Source organism: Urocitellus parryii, chromosome 1, assembly GCF_045843805.1.
Source record: "Urocitellus parryii isolate mUroPar1 chromosome 1, mUroPar1.hap1, whole genome shotgun sequence".
Classification (NCBI taxonomy): Eukaryota; Metazoa; Chordata; class Mammalia; order Rodentia; family Sciuridae; genus Urocitellus; species Urocitellus parryii.
The window spans coordinates 131,370,462-131,390,871 of record NC_135531.1 but is presented as its reverse complement, the minus strand read 5'-3'; the positions used below and the strand labels follow the sequence as shown (position 1 = coordinate 131,390,871).

Below are 20,410 nucleotides of genomic sequence, written 5' to 3'. Positions count from 1 at the left end.
TTTTTCAGCCTCAGGTATTTTGTTATAGTAATGCAAAACAGACTAATACAATCAGTAACTGTGAGCATTGTCCACTCACCTATGACCTGTGTGCTTCTAGTACAAAAGTAAGGACTGTTTTACATGAGACAAGAAAACGCAGACTGGGGACTCTTGGCTAAGGGTCTGATAAATCTGGGTTGGGTTGGGTCACATAATATTGCTTAATAATCTAGCACCTAGAAGCAGCATGGAGGGGTGAAACTCTCAAATTTGTATTTTTCCCCCAATAAGCTTATTATAGTCAAAGATCTTATTACAATCAGGTAGAAAGAAAGCCAGATAGAGTTCTGAAGGTTTATCAGGTTGGAATTTAGGGTCCTTCTCACACACAGCTTAATAAAATCTTCATGACAGCTAATTGGTGGGTATAGCGCTTGTATCTCATTAAACCTTTGGTCTGGATTACCTATGGGCTCTGTAACATCTTTACCATCCTGTACTATAGTCTCTGCTTTCTCTACATTTTCAGGTTAACAGTTAGAAGCACTCATGGGAAGTTTGGAAGATAGTAGAAGGGCAGAAATCATACAGATGGTCCCCAACGGATGATGATTCAACTTAGGATTTTTTTTTTTTTTTTTACTTTACAATGATGCAAAACCAATATGCATTCACTGAAACCATGTAGTATTCATGGGACCATTCTTTTTTTTCATTTCAGTACAGTATTCAAGAAATTACATGACATATTCAATTTTTATTATAAAATAAGCTTTATGTTAGATGATTTTGTCCAACTCTGGACTAATGTGTGTTTGCGTTCTGAGCATGTTTAAAGTAGATTCAAAAAGCTGTGATAGGTAGGTTAGGTTAGGTGTATTAAATGCATTTTCAATTTAATAATGTTTTCAATTTATGATGGGTTTCCAGATATAACCCCACATAAGTTGAGAAGCATCTGTATTCATATTTGTTCTGGCAGAGGCAGATAGAAATGTGGCCTCAGAAGACAGGGGGTTCTGATATGGCTCTCTGGTACTTCCCTGAACTCACCCACCTCAGGGCTCCTGGCAGTGATGGCCAAAAACAGAGGTTTACTGAATCTCCTCCAAAACTCAAGAGCTATGGTGGTTTTCCTTAACCTGTCTTCCAGTACTCACAAATTAATGAGGTGGTAACTCCTGAAAAAAATAACTAGACTGGTTTTCTTCTTCCTGACCAAACCATGGTCAATACAACTCTTAAGATTAGGAACTTACTGCTAGGGACAGTGGCTTATGACTATAATCCCACAGACTCGGGAGACTGAGGCAGGAAGATCACAAGTTCAAGGCCAGCCTGGGCAAATTAACAAGACCCTGGCTCAAAGTAAAAAATAAAAAGACTAGAGGTGTAGCTCAGTAATTAAGTGCCCCCTGGTTCAAGCCCAGTACAAAAAAAAAAAGAAAAAAGAAAAAAAAAGAGAAAGAAACAAAGATTAGGAGTCCATTTATAAACTAGTCACAACATTTATATCCAATTAAGGCCTAAGACATAAAAAAGTATTTCATCTTTATCCCAAGAAGCAATGACCATCCTGACTTTTGTGCTAATTGCTCTCTTGATGTACCTTCTGGTTCCATCTGTGTATCTATCCTCATACAATGTACAGTAGACCCTCTGTACCCACAGGTTCTACGTCCTTGACAATCAACCACAGATCAAAAATACTTGGAAAAAAATCCCCAGAAAGTTCCATAGGTAAAACTTGAATTTGTTGCATACCAAATACTATGCTGAATTCATATAAAGTGATGTGTAGTCACTGTATCAGGTATCATAAGTAATCTAGAGATGACTTAAAATATATGGAAAGACATCTGTAGTTTATATGCAAATACTATACTATTTTAATAAAGGACTTTGAAATCCTTGAATTTTGATATCTGTGGGAGGGAGGGTTCTGGAAACAATCTCTTATGTATATTCTGGATAACTGTACTGCCTAGTTTTGAAAATGAGGACAAACACACACTGCCCTCGCTGGAAGGAGGCTCCAGGAGGAGGGGAGCTGATCAGTTTCCAAGTGGTGGTCTGACGTCCACGTCTCTGGCAGTTGACAAAGCTCCTTCTGGGGAAGTCATGAGTAACATCATCAGAGGGTCTTCAGAGACACAGGGCTAATACAGCTGGGAATTTGGCAGGGTGAGGTGGGGACATGCAGCTGAAATATGGTCAGAGGGAGGAGCTGCTCTGTACTCTGCTTCTAACCTCACCATGGCCTACTTCCAGCTCTTGGTGCAACGTGGAAAACTTTTGTGAATAATATGCATATCCTCAGCAGAGCAGGTGGGGAGAGATCCTTGTCAGCACCTGGTCAAGATAAGCCAAGTACTGTTGAAAACCTGAGCCAAGCTCTCCTGGGCATTCTGTCCTCAAGTTGAAAGATGGCTCTGTGTACATGAGGCTCTTAGCAGTGACAGTCTGCCTCTTGGGTCTCATTGCTGCATTATGGTTCAATTGCCCTTCACATCTGTGCAGAGCTGTTATGTCAGCTTCACTTTTCCCCATCCTCCCAGGGATTCTTTCTCATCTCATGAGGTGGTTCCTGTTTCCTCTCTCTTCTTTCTTCTGAGTTTCCTTCTTTTGTTTTGGTGGAGCACATCATTCTTGAGAAAAGGCACTCAGGAGGTGCTACAGTTAGAATGTCTCCACCAAAACTCATGTTTAAATTTGACTCCCATTGTCAGTTACTTAGAGGGTAGAAACTCAATCAAACAATGGCATTTGGTGGTAGAGAGTGTTTGGGAGGTAATTAAGGCTGAATGAGGCTATGAAGGTGAGGCTATAATCTAATGAAATAGTGGTTTTATAAGGACAGGAAGAAAGACCTGAGCTAGGACACTCTGCCCCTCTCAGCACATGATGTCCTGTATAGCCTCAGGACTCTAGAGAGTCCATACCAGCAAGGACCTCACCAGATACAGCTGCCCAATCTTGAACTTTCAGGCTTTAGAACTGTGAGCCAAATAAAACCTCTTTTCCTTATAAATTCCCAGTATGTGGTTATTTAGTTATAACAACAGAACATGAGTTAGTCCATTCAGGTTGCTATGAAAAAATGTAATATCACTAACTAGGTAGCATAAATATTAAAAATTTATTTTTCACTGTTCTGGAGGATAGGAAGTCCAAGATCAAGGCACCTTCAGATTTGGTGTCTGGTGCGGGGGCGGGGGGGGGTTCATACATGGAAGTCTTCTCTTTGTGTTCTCATATGGCAGGAGGGATAAGGAAGCAATATGGTTTGTATGTGAAAATGTTGCCCCCAAAAACACCATGTTAGAAAATGCAGGAATGTTCAGAGGTAAAATGAGAGCTGTAATCATTTGATGGATGAATAATTTGAATGGATTACTGGATGGAAATCCATGTAATCATGGGCAGGGTTGGGGGTTGGAGGAAATAAGTAACTGGGGTGCCAAGGTCTCGGCTTGGCACAGAATCACGAGCCACCACACACCTTGTAGATTCAAACAGCAATCCTTTATTCCCGAACTCATACTGCCTCCACACAGGTTCAGGGGCAATCTAAAATCTCTACGCCCAATTTACCTACTCCACGAGGCCTTTTCCAAATCCCCTTTGAATCTCACGAGAACTCAACGGGAACAAGCAGCAGGAACACCCTAATCCCAGCAGCAATAATCTTCAACCTCCAAGTTCCCTAAAACCCCTATTGTCCTAAACCGGGAATGCCTTAAACTCAAGGAGCGGGGAAACTTCCTCAAACCTGATCAGCTCTAAACCCGTATCCGCCCTGGTCTTTGAGCAAGGTCACCTTACTAAAGCATACATGCAATGTCCCATCGAATGTCCTCTAAGCAGCATGGGGTACGCTGGCAAGGAAATCTCGATGAGTCATTCCTACTTGGCAATGGCCCTCAGCACTGGGGATCATATATCTTATCCCTGGCTCCTTGTGCTCTCTCCCTGCTTGCTGGTTGTTGTAAGCAGAGCAGCTCTCCTCTGCCACACCCTTCTACCATGGTGTTCTGCCTAGCCTAAGGCCAAGAACAATGAAGTTAGCCAACCATGAACTGAACCTCTGAAACCATGGGTCCCAAATAAAATTTTTCTCCTCTAGGTTGTTCTTGCCAGATATTTTAGTAAGAGTGATGAAAAAACTAACATGGGGATATCCCTGGGGCTTCTATTTAAAAGCACTAATCTAGTTCATGAGGGCTCCACCTTCATGACCTAATCATTCCCTAAAGACCCCACTTCCAATACCATCGCACTGGAGGTTAGGATTTCGACATATGAATTTGGAAGTAAAGAAGACACAAACATTCACCCATAGCAAGAGGTAAATTTTCTGAGCACTTACAGGTCTGGAACTAACTTTATTATTCATACTCAATTGAGGGTTTACCCAAGTGCAGAATTCTAGGTTAGAAAAAAGTTTCTTGTTCAGAATTTTAAAGGTAATGCTCTACCATCTAGGTCTCACTGTTGCTATTGAGTCCAAAGTTTCTCTGATGTGACATAACACCCCCTAGAACTTTCCAAGCAGTGCATCTTGGTATCAACAGGCCTATTATATACTCAGAACTTCTGATTTGCCCACCTCAAATCTGAGCAGACACCAGGCACAGTAGCACACGTCTGGAATCCCAGGGGCTCAGGAGGCTGAAACAGGAGGATCTTGAGTTCAATGCCAGCCTCAGCAAAAGCAAGGTGCTAAACAACTCAGTGAGAACCTGTCTCTAAATAAAATACAAAATAGGGCTGTGGCTGGGGCTCAGTGATGGAGTGCCCCTGAGTTCAATCCTACTTGGGAGGTTGAGGCAGGAGGATTGCAAATTTGAGGCCAGTCTGGGGTTCATTTTTCCATTGCTGTAAATAAATAAATAAAGAAGTAGAGACTATATGGAGAAGGAAATTTTGGAAAAATAAAATAAAACCTGTGCTGTTCAGGAAAAAAAAATCACATCCTTAAGACAAGATCTATTCATTTAAAAAGGATTCAATACACATGAGTATGTCCTTGCTCTCTCAGCTGAGGTGGCCTAGAAGCAATGACATCCGAGTAGCAGCAAGCATACCCAAAGTTTGGATCTTGGTTTCTAATGCCACTCTCCCATAAAAGCCACCATGGATTCCTGGATAAATAGCATGGGACAGTGAATACGCAAGATAAGTCTTTGTAGGTGACATTCTTATTGTCTTCTTTTATTCCTGTGTTCTGAGATATTATAATGTGGTATCTTGGGTCTCTTCATTTGGTGTTGACTTCAGCCTGGTAACTCATGCCCATAGATTCTGGAAAATCTTCAATTATTTTGGTTGCTGTCTACTTTCTCTGTTTCTCTGGTCTTTCTGGAATGCATATTATTCAGAGATTAATATGGATTGGCCTCTATATTTCTAACCTTTTCTATTTGTCCATCTTGTTGTCTTTTTGCTCTACTGATTGTGAAATTTCAGCTGTGGCACTGAGGAGTGGCCAGAGCTGAGAGTCAGGACAAGGGAGAGAGAGACTGAAAGGAAGCCAAAGGAGGCTAAGGATTTCGGAAGGAGAGAACAGGAGGTGACTTTCATCAGAGAAGGAACCTAGCCAAGGACCACAGAGCTGAAGATAAGTACAGGGAAAAAGGGGTAGAGACAGTCAGGTATCTGGGAAGCAGACTAGAAAGGGTTTTGCTCTAGGTAGGGAGGAAATTAATACAAATTAATTTGCAATGAGCTATCACTATATGCCCACTATGATGTCTATACTTCAGAATAGTGTCAAGTGTTGAAACACGGAGCAATTGGAACTCTCATGCGCTTTTGGTAAGAAAGCAAAATGGTGTATCTACTTTGCAAAAACATTTTGGCCCAAGGCAAAGAGCTCCACTCTGAAAATCTCAAGTCAGGAACTGAAGTTTCCTCTGGCTTCTTGCCCCCATGTCCCACCTTTCACTAAGACTTGAGAATCTCAACTTTCATTCTTTTTCCTTTATGTCAAGTTCATTTAAGTGCAATTTACATTATTAAAAGTCACCCTTTTGTAGGTGCATAATTCTGAGTTTGACAAATATAGTCATATGACCACTACAATTACATCATATCCATCACCCCAAAATTTCAAGGTGGCCTGCTGTAGTCATTATACCAGGCAATAAAAGGGACTGACCTGCTGATAAATGTGCAACTTGTGCAAGTATCAAAAACATGATACTAAGTGAAAGAAGCCAAGCGTAAGACTAGATCCTTCATGATTCCATTCGTATGGCATTCTGGAAAAATAAAAATTGATCAATGTGTTGCCAGAAATCAAGTTGGGAAGAGGTTGTGTGTGTATATATACACGCACACACACACACACGTGTGTATGTGTTCCAACCCATTAGGAAAAAGCATATCAGTGAGCTGACACCAGCCCTCGTGCCACAAGGCAACAGTGCCAGGACATCTCAAAGGCTCTTATCTCCTCAGTCCCCTCTCATTTCTCTCCAGCAAATCCAATGACTTGTGGTTCGTTGAACACAGCATACAGTCCTCCTTGCCTAAGCCATTGGCCCAGCACTTTCCTACTGGTTTTCCAGTCTCAGCTGGGGCTTCCTCCTCCCCAGGAGTACTCCCTCAGCTGCTTTTTCCCATCTGGCAGGCATGATCAAATGTCATTTGTGTATATGTATCCCATTTAGTTCACATCACACTTTTGGCAGAATATTCTCACTTATAGGCCTTGACCAGGATTCTTTGTGCTTTTCCAAGACATTGTCAACTCCTCTCTCTGCCATGTCACTTCAGGCTCTGCATTCATAAATGTTCATCATATTTCATAAACAGAAAAAAGCAGCATCTCTGAAATAAAAGAATGCTTATAGAAAATCCAGCATGACATATGTCTAGGTATGAATGTATATATAGTGATTTGGGGTTATTTACCTTGCATAGGGGGTTATACAATCAGCTTTGTCTGAGAACTGATGGCCCCTTCCTAATCTGAGCGGAATAATTCATGATGCTCCTTGGTGAAACCACACCCAGGCTTTTTACTAGTTTCCCATAATGGTAATTGTTGGTAGTGTTTTCTCTTGTGCACCCAAGGTGGCAGGTAAGGCTGAAGTGAGAACAGGTATGGGCACCAGTCCACCATACACCTTTTTCAACACGGCCTACACTTAGGAGCTATAATAATTTTAAGCAGGGATGAGCCATACTCAATTTTAGAAAACTCCCTCTGGTGGTCAAGGTGGAGTGACTAAATGGGGAGATCATGGCAGAGTCCCTTCCTCTACCCCACTCTTCCTCTGAGGCCTTGGTGCTTCCACCAGTCTGGCTCAGAAACCTGGGGTCAGGAGCTTGCAGCACTCCCTAAATTCTGCCGCCACCTTTCATATCCCCAGCTCCTTGACCTCCCTATCTGCCCTGGTTACTTGGTGGCGTCCTGTGACCGCTACTCTACCTCCAGAGTTACCTTATCAAACACTGCTTCCTGGTCCTCCAGTCCCCAAAGCCCAACTCCCATAGTCTCTACCCATTCATAATCTCTAAGCTTCCTTGCCTCACTTCTAACTTTACTATCCAAACTCAGATCTGTCAACACCTCAAACTTTGCGTGTTCCCCCAACCTTTTATACGAACCTGGGTCTGCTGGAACCCAATGTGAGGGACAAGGGCTGCGGAAGCTGCCTCAAAAGCAGCTCACTGTCAAAGGACCCCAGTCCCTAGCAGTTCCTCAGCACTGCTCAAACCCCTTCTCTACCTACAGAGGCCTGACTCCTGTCACCAAGAGTTCTCTCCCTTCCCCGTCACCGACTCATCGGGATCATGGTCATCTCTCCTCACTCCTCCCTCCCTGCAGTAGCCAGACTTCTGGCCGCACCCCTACAAACCGATTCGGTGTGGCAAGCGCAGCGTCCCCAGCCGCAGCCAGCAAGAGTCTAGAGACTCTACGCTCCTCCTCCCTTCTCCCTCGCCGCCTTTGCCTCCTTCTCCCGGGTCCATTATACCGCGGGTTCCTAACAGCCGAGGCCCCAGCCTCCCTTCCCTTCGCTTTGGGCTGTTTCTGAAACTGGAGGGCCCGGGTCCTTTTCCAAGCCGCCTCGCCGCTAAGAGCCTGCACCTGCAGGCCCGAGGCCCTACTTCCCCCTCGGACCCCACAGCTGTAAGGTGCCCACCATCGCCGGTCCGGCCCTCGCAGGCTCTGGGTCCCCTCGGTCCACCCACTCCGCGTCCCGCCACCTCCACCCTTTTCGAGGGCGGGCTAGGCAGGCGGGCCAAGCCGTGCAGAGGTCTCCATCCCGCTGCGCTCACAGCGCCGACCCGAGCGCAGTAGCCAGTCGGCCCGCTGGGCTGAGCCACCTAGGGGGCGCCGCTCCCACCGGACCAGCGACCAGGCCTGGGGGGGCGGCCTACACAGCTCCTGGCCCCTCCCTTATCTCCGACAGCGACCCGCCCCCTTGGCACGATTGGCCGCGCCTGTCCGACATTCCGCGTGCTGATTGGTGGGCCCGCGGGTCGGTCAGGCAGAGCGCCGCGGCCGCGGCGGCAGCAGCGGAGGAGAAGGGAGCCGGACCGGAAGGGTCGAAGCGCCCCGGCGCCCCTCACAGCCACTGCGGCGGCGGCGGGGCGGAGCAGAGCGGGGCGGGGCGGCGGGCCGAGCCCCCGGGCAGCAGAGCCGGGAGCGGCTAGTGCGCTGCGCCGACAGTCTGCCGGCTTGCCCTCTCTCCTGGCGGCGGCGGGGAGGCGAGGTGAGCCTGGCGGGCGGTCTAGGCCTGGCGGGGGCTGCTTGGGCCGGGCCCCTCTGGGGAGGGGCGGCGGGAAAATCGCGCGGCCCGGGTCTGTGGGGTGGGCGCGAGGCTGCCGGGCAGGGGTGGGCAGGGGTCCGCCAGGCGCTGTCGGCCACAGCCGCCGCCCCTGTCCTCCGGGATGCCGCAGTCGCCCCCTCCCGTCCGGCTGTCAGCAGTCCGGGGCTTTGGGTCCGCTTTCCGGCCTGACCCCAGAGACCTGCCCGAGGGGTTTCTGTGGGCACCAGCCCTCCGGGTTGTGGGGCACATAGCTGCGCACCCATGCCGGATGTTAGGAGCTCCGAGTCTGGTGCCTGCGACCTTGGCCAAGGGACTAACACTCGCTGTCCTCGGTTTTGCCCTCAGGAAAGTGGGGGCAATGTCTACTTTTGGGGGCACAGTTGTTGGTCTGTATGACTGTATGAAAGCGTCTGGGGCAGGAGTCGGTGCACATTTGTAGAAAACTGGGCAGAGTATTGCCCCTTGGGGGTGTGAGTGTGGTAGGAACCCTCTCCCAGTCAGCCCAGAGGCCTCCCCCAATCCCACTTCCTGCACACCTCCAATGCCTTGTCATTGCACAGTTCCCAGCAAAGCCAAAGTGAGCCCTGACCACCTCCTCTACCACTTCCCCACACCCCCTCCCCACCACCAGAACACTGGTCTTCTACCTCACCCATCACACCTGCCTTGGACATGCCAAATCCATTTACCTCAGGACCTTTGCACCTGCTGTTTCCCTTGTTTTGTAGTTGTCACTGGCATTTTTACACAGATGGCTCTTACTGCTCCTTCCTCTGGTCAGATGTCTCATTTTTGGTAAGGCCTGCCTTGACCATTCTCTTTCTTCCCTTAGTCATTCTATTCCATTACTTTATTTCATTTTGTTTCTGGCACTTAACTCTGGTTTGACACTTCTTTGTTTATTTGGCTGTTTATTTTTTGTAGCTTTATGAAAACAGGTAGTTGCCTGATTTATGCAGTGCTTAGGAAACACACAGTAAGTATTTAGTAGTATCAGTTTGATGAATGATGTAAGGAATGTCCCTGCCTGCCTGTTGTTTCTGCTTTATCTGTACATTTAGTGACTTCTATGTTGAAACTTGTAAGCAGATGGAAACTTGTTCTCATTTGTGAAATGTTTTAATATCCTTGACCCCTTTATTTGGTGGCTGTCAGAACAAGCTGTGATATAAATCTTACATTTTTGTAAGAGTTCAGCTCTGGTTTCTTTCTACACATTGGAGAGACATCTACTGAATTCTGCATTATCTAGGTCATGGTTTTTGCTAGGCCCTAGGGACACAAAGGAGATAGCAACAGGGTCCCTTCCCCCGGAGGACCCAGGAACCCAGAGAGAAGACTGTTTCCAGGACAGGGTATTATGCCTGCTGTAGAGGAGTTTCTGTGCCATGGAAATGTGGAGGAGGTGACAGGTGTTGCTGGTGGGCCTTTAATGGTGACCAGAATTTTTCTAGACAGGGAGAGGCACAGAAGTGTGAAAGGTTAAAACTAAGGAAGGACTTTAGTCCTCTGTGGAGCCGAAAATCAGCCCTCAGGGACAAGTGTAAGATCATGGAGTAGTGGGGATCCTGGAGAACTAGCAATTTTCTTGTAGCAATTTTTTACAAGTCAGAACTCCAAATTTGTTTATGTACTTTCCTGGGTTTTAAATGTTGGCAATATCTAATTAAAAATTTTCATAAAAATTCTGTGAGCCAAGCTAAATGCAGACCTCATTCAACCTTAGTTGCAAGATTGTCAGCCTTCAGGACAGATTGTGTGGGAGGGAGGAGCTGTGAAGATCTGGAAAAGTAGCCTAAGGCCAGGGGATCTAGGCCCTGTTTGCCCAGGTACCAGCTTAGGTACTCATTTGATTGTTACTGGAACCCTGTGAGTAGCGGCTGTGAAACTCATTTTTACAGATGAGGAAGTGGAGGCTCACAGCATTTTGCAGTCTGCTTCATAGCAAGTGGCTGGTAAGTGGAATTTGAACCCAGATCTTCCCCCAGTTCAACATTCTTTCCTGGGTCCTTAGTTCCTCTGAATATTTTTGTTTGGCTTTTAATTTGTTCTGGAAAAATAAAGTCCAGTCTATTTAAATGTTTTCCTCCTTTTAACCTTTTTTTCCTCTTCCAGAAGAATCCTGTGAGGTTAGAAATAATCCTTTTTTGGCATAGTCTCTGGAAAGCTTTGATTTTTCTCAGAGAATTTAAATCTGAGGTGGACAGTACTTTATAATAATTTGTTGATAGATTAAAATGTGTTTATTTGCTCCCCTAAATAAAGGTTTGAAAATACACTTGAATTTGTCTATTTAAAATAAAATTTTCCAAGTAAAATGTTATACAAAGTGATTAATATTAAGCTAATTGTTTTCATGATGTACAAGATAAAACATTAATCTTGTTTCATTTCAAACCTTATTCACTTACATATTTATTCCACTCATTATTTTCAAGCAAATCCTAAATATTGCCTAACTTCATCCGTGAATTTTTCAGTATATGTCTCCAAAAGATAAGGACCTTTTAAACTTGAACATGCAGTAATTCATTCATATAATCAAATAACCAGTTAGTATTCAAATTTTTGATTGAATCATGAATTTTATAGTTTAATAATTTGAAGGCAGATCCAGGTAAGATCCATATGCTGTGATTGGTTGATATGTCCTTACTTTTTTTTTTTTTTAACATATAGATTTCCCCCTCTATTTTCTTTTTAGTTTCCCTTGGAGTTTACTTGTTGATGTACATGGGTTTTTCTGTAGCATTTCCACAGTTGGGGTTTTACTGACTACATCTCTGCAATGTAACTTAATGCTTTTCTCTATTTCCTGAAAATTATAATTGGTTCAGTAAGATTCAGGGTGCACTTGTCAATGACACCATCTTGGGTGGCCTGCACTTTCCCATCTAGAAGCACCCCGAGATTCTGTGTTCATCTCTGTTTTGCAGATGACTACTGTCATTTGCCCCAGGTCACCCAGCTAAGTGGCTGACCCACTGGGAGTCTGACTCTAGACTCCAGATCCTAACCACTGCTCCACACTACCCTACCATATTTATTCTCCCAATTAGTTTCACCTTAATAAACATTGACTGGGCACCCACTATGTAATTAGTAGGAGATTGAGAAGTAAGTCAGACATATTTTCTAACATTAAAAAGCTCAGAGTAGAGCTGGAGGTAGATTTACAAGGTAAAATATTTTTAAATAAAAACAAGTTGTGATGGCAAAAATGGGGCAGGCCCAGCACAGTTTGAAAGGAAAGGCTGTAGAGGAAAGCTGAGGAAGAAGAAGATGCTCTAACTACATTTTGAAGGAGAAGAACAGAAGCAGAAGGGAAGTCATTTCAAGCAGATGAAGTTGCTGGGGCATAGGCCTGCAGGTGTGCAATAGGTGTGTATGCTTATCCTAGTTAGTTTGCCCAAAAGTGGATCAGAGTGCTTTCTATCTCCTACTAAGGTTTTGAATCTTACTCTCAAAAGTTACTATTAAAGAAATTCAAACAGGAAATGCTGTGATTACTGCATATTTTCAAGAAATCAGCGCTCAGGGACAAGTGTAAGATCACTTGTCACTTTTATAAATTTCTTATTGTGCAATAATCGTAGACCCATAAGAAGTTGCAAAGACCCGAGTACCTGTCACCCAGTCTTCTCCAGTGATTGTATATTTACATAATAATAGTACGTTATCAAGGAACAAGGAAATTGGCATTAGTACGGTGTGTATGTACAGTTCGCTATTATTTTATCACATATGGAGATTTGTAGAACTACTACCACTACCACAATAAAGATACAGAACTATTTTATCATTTCAAAGATCTCTTTGTGCTACCCCTTATTACCTACTTTGCCCCCACCATCTAAAACCCTGACAATCACTAATATTTTCTACATCTATAATTTTGTCATTTCAAGAATATATATGAAATTATATAGAATGTGACCTTTTGCAATTTTATTTAACTAAGTACCCTTGGGGAATTGGTTCTAGTTCTCTCCTATGGATACCAAAATCCATGGATGCTCAAGACCCTTATAAAATGGTATATAGTATTTACATATAACCTATGCAAACTCTCTCATATACTTTAAGTCATCTCTAAATGATTTATATTACCTAATACAATGTCAATACTGTATGAATAGTTGTTGTGTAATTTAGGGAATAATGACAAGAAGAAAATGTCAGTACTTTACATGCTCAGTATAGATGCAATTTTCCCCAGATGTCTTCTTTTTAAATTTAAAATTATTTTTAACTGATATATTAAACATAAAATTGTGCATATTAGTAGGGGTACCATATAATGTTTTGATACATTTATACATCATATAATATTTAAATCAGGTCAGACATTCTATCACTTCAAACATTTATCATTCTTTATAGTAAAAAATTTCAAAATCTTTTCAGCGTTTTGAAATGTGTAGCACATTATTGTTATCTATAGTCACCCTGCTATATATAACAGAACTTTTTCCCCATTTTTAATTGTATCTTAGTACCCATGAATCATCTGAAATCCTTTCTAAATCCATGGTTGGTTTAATTCTCAGATGTAGAGGTTATGGAGGGCCAACTGTATAATGTCTTTTTTTTTTTTTTAAAGAAAGAGAGAGAGAGAGAGTTTTTTTTTTAATATTTTATTTTTTAGTTCTCGGCGGACACAACATCTTTGTTGGTATGTGGTGCTGAGGATCGAACCCGGGCTGCACGCATGCCAGGCGAGCGCGCTACCGCTTGAGCCACATCCCCAGCCCTGTATAATGTCTTTAAGGTTCACCTGAATTATGTTAGTAGTTCGGTTCTTTTCCATGCTGAGGAGTATTCCGTGATACAGATACACAATCATTTAACCATTCACCAGTTGAAGGACATTTGGATTATTTCACTTTGAATCTGTTACAAATAGTACATGAGTATTTATGTACAGGTTCTCAGGTGGACAGATCTCTCTAAAATGTCTTGTGTGCAGTGGTTTGAAAATAGCCCAAATGGAGGCTTACATAGTGCTTCTGATATTTCTGGATTCAGAGAGTGATAAGAAGGCCTACCCCACAGCTGCAAGTGGAGGCTGAAGAGGAGGAGAATGGATGGGCCCAGGTGCCTGAAAGCAGGGCTGGCAGAAGCCTCCTATATTCTTAGGACCCAAAAGTTTAGTGAAGTGATAACCAAATACTAGTTGTTATTCTACATTGTAGTATGTATTGTCACTTAAGAACTGATGTTCAGAGGATGGCTCTGCAAAGCTATAAGGTTATTGATTATCAAAGTGAGTTTGGGCTGGGAGTGTGGTTCAGTGGTACAGTACTTGGTTAGCACATGTGAAGCCCTGAGTTTGATCCTTAGCACTAAGAAGAAAGAAGTTTATTTTACAAAGCTATTTTTTTCATAAGAATTAAAATAGGACACCAAAAAACAGTTTGATAATAAAAAATTCAGGAGGAAGTATTGAAACAAAAGAGGATGATTATGAGAATCTGTTAACCGCAGCAAGTCGGTTCATTTATATGGTGCATGTCTTGAGTGTTCTGAAGCTGTAGTGTGATTAAAAGGTTTGAGTGTGGATCACTGAGTCATCTTTATCAGTAAAAGAAAAAATGTTTTGGTGTAGGGAAAGCAATATGATAACATGAGAAGGACTGTAATTTTTCTGGCCTAGTCCTGACTAGCCCTTGGACACGTGACTACTTTGTAAATAAAATCAGAAATATTAGAGTAGTATGTTGGGAAGAAAATGAATATGTGGTCAAACACACACCAGTTCAAATCTGGATTGTACTGGGAATTACTCTCTGCCTGTCTCCAAACCCATTTCCTCATTTATACAGTAGGAGTAGTATTACCCTCATATATTGTTAGAGCATTTATCAATGTGTCCCTTAGAGCCTGGCCCACTCTCCCTTTTCTGGCTTCATCTGCCTTGAACCCTTGGGTATCAGAAGGATCATTTTTTAGATTTTCATTTAAAATTTCTTCTTTAATCAGGTTTTTTTTTTTTTTTATTGGTTGTTCACAACATTACAAAGCTCATGACATATCATATTTTTTAATCAGGTTTTTAAAATGTGAAATATGTGAATGATTCCAAAAATAAAAAAGACCAGAAAGGGAAATTTTCTCATTTCTTACAGTTTCTCTGTACTTGTTTACATCGTGTGTCTGTGTGTGTAGGTGTGTAGGTGTGTACGTGTACATAGATTGGCATTTGCTATGTATACTCTTCAATTCGCTTTATTTCTTTTCTATATCTTAGACATCTTTCCATATCAATACATATTAAGTCCTGCTTCTATTTAATGGCTTTAATAGCACTTTATGCTGTAATTTTAATAATTCAATCCTCTGTGTACATTAAGGTATTCATAGTTTTTTTTTTGCCTATCACAAGAAATGCTACAAACATCGTGCACATATATCTTTGAATACTCTGTTACACATATATTTGTTAGATACATTATAGAATTGTAGTTATGATACTTGTTTTCTCTCAAAAAAAAAAAACAAAGTATTTACCAATTTATAGCTCTCAATAGCATGTATTGAAAGTATCCACATTCTCATGTCCTGGTTGATACTTTGAACAGGTCAGGTCTTGCTTCCTCCATGAAGCTTTCTTTTACTTTTATCTCTATACCCTTGTTTACTCCTTTCCCTCCTGCTCTTTTTTTTTTTTTTTTTTTTGATGGGGGTGGTACTGGGGATAGAATCCAGGTCTTGTACTTGATAGGCAAGTACCTTACTGCTGTACTATACCACTAGCCCCTTCTTCCCTACTATTGAGGAGCTCACAGCCTAGGGGAAGAAGCAGATCTACAAAAGTTGTTATAATCCAGGCTGGTGGGTGCTACCAAATACAGAAGTAGTATGGATGCAGGACTGTATTGGACTGATGATAGTGGCCTATAGCAACACAGCATGGGAACCCAGGTGAAGAACCAGGACCCACTGGTGTGGGAAGTAGAGGTAGTGAATATAGATTTTGGTGTGATACTAATGTAGTTGCAGGAAGAATTCTTGTACTTCCCAACTTGTAAAACTTTTTCTGAGCCCCAGTTGATACTTCAGTTTATTGAAGTACAATCTCAACAGTATAGATTCATTAATAGCTAAATTGTGTGCCTTTCTCAGGTTGTCTTGAGTTTCTTTCTCTTGCTCTCATGAAGCCCAAATGTGACAGAGAAAGGAGCTTTGACAATTTCTCTCTTACGGGACTTTTTTTTTTTTTTTTTTGCTTAATAAGGGCACTTATTGAAAGTGAAGGGCACTTTAATTTTTGATTTATTTTAAATCTTGAGATGAAATCATATTAATAATTATAGATCCTAGTATGATTGGATATTCTCCACAAATTCAAAGAAACTAACCTAGTACAATATAGGTACTAGTAAGAATATGAGTAGCAAGTAACTGTAGAAGAGAGTTCAAAAGTTGTTCAACAACCAATAAAAAAAAAAAATAAAAAATAAAAAAAAAAAAGTTGTTCAACAATGTTGAGATTGATTTGTCCCAGCCTCAGCATAAACAGGTGGTCCAGAATGGAAGGTGGCTCTGTGCTCAAGGTCATTCAGGAATACAACTCTTCCATCTTTTGTGTGTAACTTCCTTGTAGGTCTGTGACAGAAAAGATTGGAGAGTGAGCAGCTTTCTATAAAACAAAATAAAATAAAAGCCAAACAACAAAAAAACATGATCTGGAAGTTGCATACATCACTTCTGTTCACACCTCAAAGGCCAAAAGTTGTTCATCTGGCCATTCCTGGCTTCCAGGAAAGCTGCCAGCTGTTGTTTCTACTTGAGCAGCTCAGTAGGGACAGGATGGATTCTAGCGTATATCAGTGGCCTGTGCCACAGTTGTGCTGCTTGTGCCTTAGAATTTCACACTTTCCCAAAATTGAACTCACCAGCTCTGCATGTCTTTTATGCTTTACCTTCAGCTTTTCTTCTTCTTACCCTCATTTTTTCTCATCTCCAGGTCAGCAACATAAACTTTCTCAAAATCATACATTTTCTCCTCATCCTATGTGTTGCTGTCCTGTCATTTTTATCTGGTTTTTCTCTCTAGTCCTACCTACTCTAATCCATCCCCTTCTCATCTTCCCATATAACCTATCTGAAAAGCAAGGTTGATCATGTCTGGTGCTTTGACACACCCCTCAGGACCAAGCTTATATGACCTTTGTTGATCTGACCTCATTTTTTCTTTGTCATCATTTCCCCACTATACAGCAAACTAGATCTCAAATGACTTATCTCACTCACTCTGTAGGTGCTACTTCTCCCTATACTCCAAAATCTTCCCTATCATTCTGGGTTTAGGACCCTTTTTGTATTAGGTCTCTTTCTGAGTGTACTTACAGCACATGCTTTATAAGTTCACTGAGGACAGGCATTGTTATGGCATGGGATCTCATTTGCATGGGTAAATGTTTTGTGAATAACCAGTATCACTGGTGTATTTACAATATGACAAAGGAATGGCAGCCCCCAACAAAGCAGGCTGCAGTGGGTATCTGTTCTTTTGCTGAGTCTCTTTAATCCTTTGCACTTGTACCTTGCTAGCCAAGCTGAAAATTTTGCCATATTTAGACAATTTGAGTTCTGTGCCTCTACTGTCTACCCCTACCAAAACAGTCTAAGGTGGATTCTGCCTCCTCCATGAAACTTCCTTGTCTTCAGCAGCCCTGCCATTATGTAGGATCTCTTCTGCTTTTTGCCTTTGTTTACGTCTTTCTTATGGCCATTAACTCATAGTAACTTGTGTTAGAATATAGATAACGGACTTGATCCTCATACTTCTCCCATCAATAGTGAATTATATGCTACTTCAAGACTGGTTCAAAACTACTCATGGTGTATTTTCTGTGATACTTACCACTTTATGTACAAAGACACCCCCTAAATATTGAGTTAAATTCTTTCAGCCTCTTGTTAATCTGTAGAAAAGGATATTCATTCAGATGTCAATAATATGAGACAGAATTATAGGGAATCATTAAATGTTGTAATGTGGGTCAGATCAGTGAAGGTTTGTTGAACACTCAGTGTCCCATTGGCAGGCCTTCCCTGACCTGTCCTTGGAGTATGAGATGCCATGGTGAGCAGATAGACCTATGCCTACCCTCTTGGGGCATGAGGTACGGTGACCTTTTGGCCTGGGACTGTTCCTGAGTCCCCTCCACACAGAAGTGTGGCCTTGGCAGTTGTTCTAGATCATGAAGCTTTAGGTTGCTCCAGTATAAGTTGGAATGATGATCCTGCTAGAGGCAGGGGAGGGTCCATGTGAGCCAGCATGTTTGTCTAACATCTAGTGCAAATGGCCCTTGGAGGCCCATCTAGCCAGCTGTACTAATGACTTTTAGCAGGAATGGCTGGTCAGAGTAATTGGGGCTGGGGTTGTGGCTCAGTGGTAGAGTGCTTGCCCAGCACATTCGAGGCCCTGGGTTTGATCCTCATAAAAATAAATGAATAAAGATATTGTGTCCAACTAAAAAAAATAAGTATAAAAAAAAAGAATAATGAGGAAAAACATGGGGCAATGGTCAATTGGAAAAACTATTGATTTCACTTCACATCTTTGTTGAGGTTGTTATTAATCAATTTATTTCCATGTTTCATGGCAATCCTAGATATCATTGTATTGAAATACAAATCATGCCTCAAAAAACTGATTGAGTAGATGTTAAATGTTAAATGATAGAACAAAAGGCAGGGATTTGATGAAGCTGTAGAAAAAAAAATCTGTTTTTAAGCAGTATGGGATGGTTATCTATATGATTTTTTTTAAAGAGAGAGAGAGAGAGAGAATTTTTTTAATATTTATTTTTTAGTTTTCAGTGGACACAACATCTTTATTTTATTTTTATGTGGTGCTGAGGATCAAACCCAGTGCCTTACACGTGCCAGGCGAACACACTACTGCTTGAGCCACATCCCCAGCCCGTCTATATGATTTTATTGTTGGCTTTTTAATTAAAAAGACAAATAACTTACTAACTTTTTAGTAAGTGTCATCAGACAAGAACTAGGAAACCAAGTAAATGTTTGCTTGTTTTCTGTATAAAATCAGGTAGATTCCTACAGAGTAGAAATCTCATCACTGCCTAAAGCACAAAAAAACTACTTTTTGAAGTCGCCAATTTATATTCATACATATGTGAATAAACTTTGTAGTGTTGATATTTTCTACTGTAGGGTAAGGCAGAGTTTGTAGGTACCGGGGTTTCAGGCCAGCATCATAAAACAGAGGCTCATCACGATTACCCATGTTACTAGGCCTCCAACAACCCATCATTTAACATGAATCTTGCTTTCCGGTTTATCACTTTGTCTTGGATCTGTAGTGGAAGACTGGGCCATTTGCTTTTCTTTAGGAATTCTAGAAGCTATCATTTTGAAATAATGCCCTCATTTGTGGTTGAGACTGCTAAGCATAAACTTGTCTCACAAAAAGCAAACTGATGAGAAGCATTTAGTAGTGTAGTAGTTTTACCATTGCTGGTGATAATACATAAATCTTCTCAAAAGTGGTTATTTTTTAAAGCAAACCCTTAAGATTTTGTCTCATTGGGCCTCAAAATTCCTTTCATAATGATCTTGTTCCACTGAAATATCTATGCATTTATATCTGCATTTTTTTGTCTTACTTAGGTTTAAAACTTGGTCAACTCAGTTTATCAACTTAACAGCCACATTGTCTTATATCCAAGTATATTTGAAATACTATTAAGTGAGCTGTGTAAGTATAATTCAGTAAGAATGCATATTCATTCTGTTTCTCTTTTAAGGAATTTGACAACAGTACCAGCTCTTCAGAATATTGTATGACACTACATCATGAGTGACAGTAAATGTGATAGTCAGTTTTACAGTGTGCAAGTGGCAGACTCAACTTTCACTGTCCTAAAACGTTATCAGCAGTTGAAACCAATTGGCTCTGGAGCCCAAGGAATTGTTTGGTAAGTCTGATCTGTTTTAATAGTGTGGATAGAGTTTTTGCTCTAATAAAAAGTAAAAATAAATCATCAGAATTTAGAAACACTAAATGATAAAAGAAATACTCTGTTATAGGTTTATGAGCTAAATTGACTCAACCTCTTGCAGTAAGTTATTATGTAGTCAGGTTGTAGGAACAAACCCAAATTCTTAGAATGCTGCATTAATAGGTAGCAATTTTTCTTTTGCTTTGTTTGTTTATTTCTTTTTTTTCTTTTGGTTTTGTTTTGTTTTTCATTTTCCTTGTCATTATGATATCAGAGTAATAGGTATGACAGTGTAACAGAAATTTGGAGTTTTATTCATTTCTTCATCATGGCCACCTTTTCCCCCCCTCCCCCTTTTATTCCCAATCACTCCTATTCATTTCTAGGCGCCATCATTGCAGTGCCTTGCCATTCATTGGCAGGATGAGGCCAGTCAGTGTCATTATCACACCATGGATTAACCAGGAAGGGATGCTGTGTGAGGGGTTGGGCTGGCCGTCTCTTCCTTGGTGTCTCTCTTCAACTATGTGTCCAGCCCAGGACGTCAGAACCGTTAGTCTGACCCTGAACCTTAGTCTCTTGCATGGTAAGACAGTCAGCTGCTGCGACATCACTGGCCAGCTAAAGGTAAAGTTTTTCACGTGTTTTCTAGACTATAGTTATCAGCAC

The 20,410-nt window shown here is 41.7% G+C and overlaps 1 protein-coding gene across 2 annotated transcripts in view; it reads left to right on the top strand.

The window, feature by feature from the left end:
- Positions 1-8,497: 8,497 nt before the first annotated feature.
- Positions 8,498-20,410, top strand: part of Mapk9 (mitogen-activated protein kinase 9) — a 51,262-nt gene continuing 39,349 nt past the window's right edge. For both annotated transcript variants that reach the window (XM_026412290.2, XM_026412291.2), the window contains exons 1-2: positions 8,498-8,708; positions 19,547-19,717. In XM_026412290.2, coding sequence (XP_026268075.2) covers positions 19,596-19,717 — 122 coding nt within the window. In that variant the 5' untranslated portion in view covers positions 8,498-8,708; positions 19,547-19,595. The remainder of the gene's footprint in view (positions 8,709-19,546; positions 19,718-20,410) is intronic.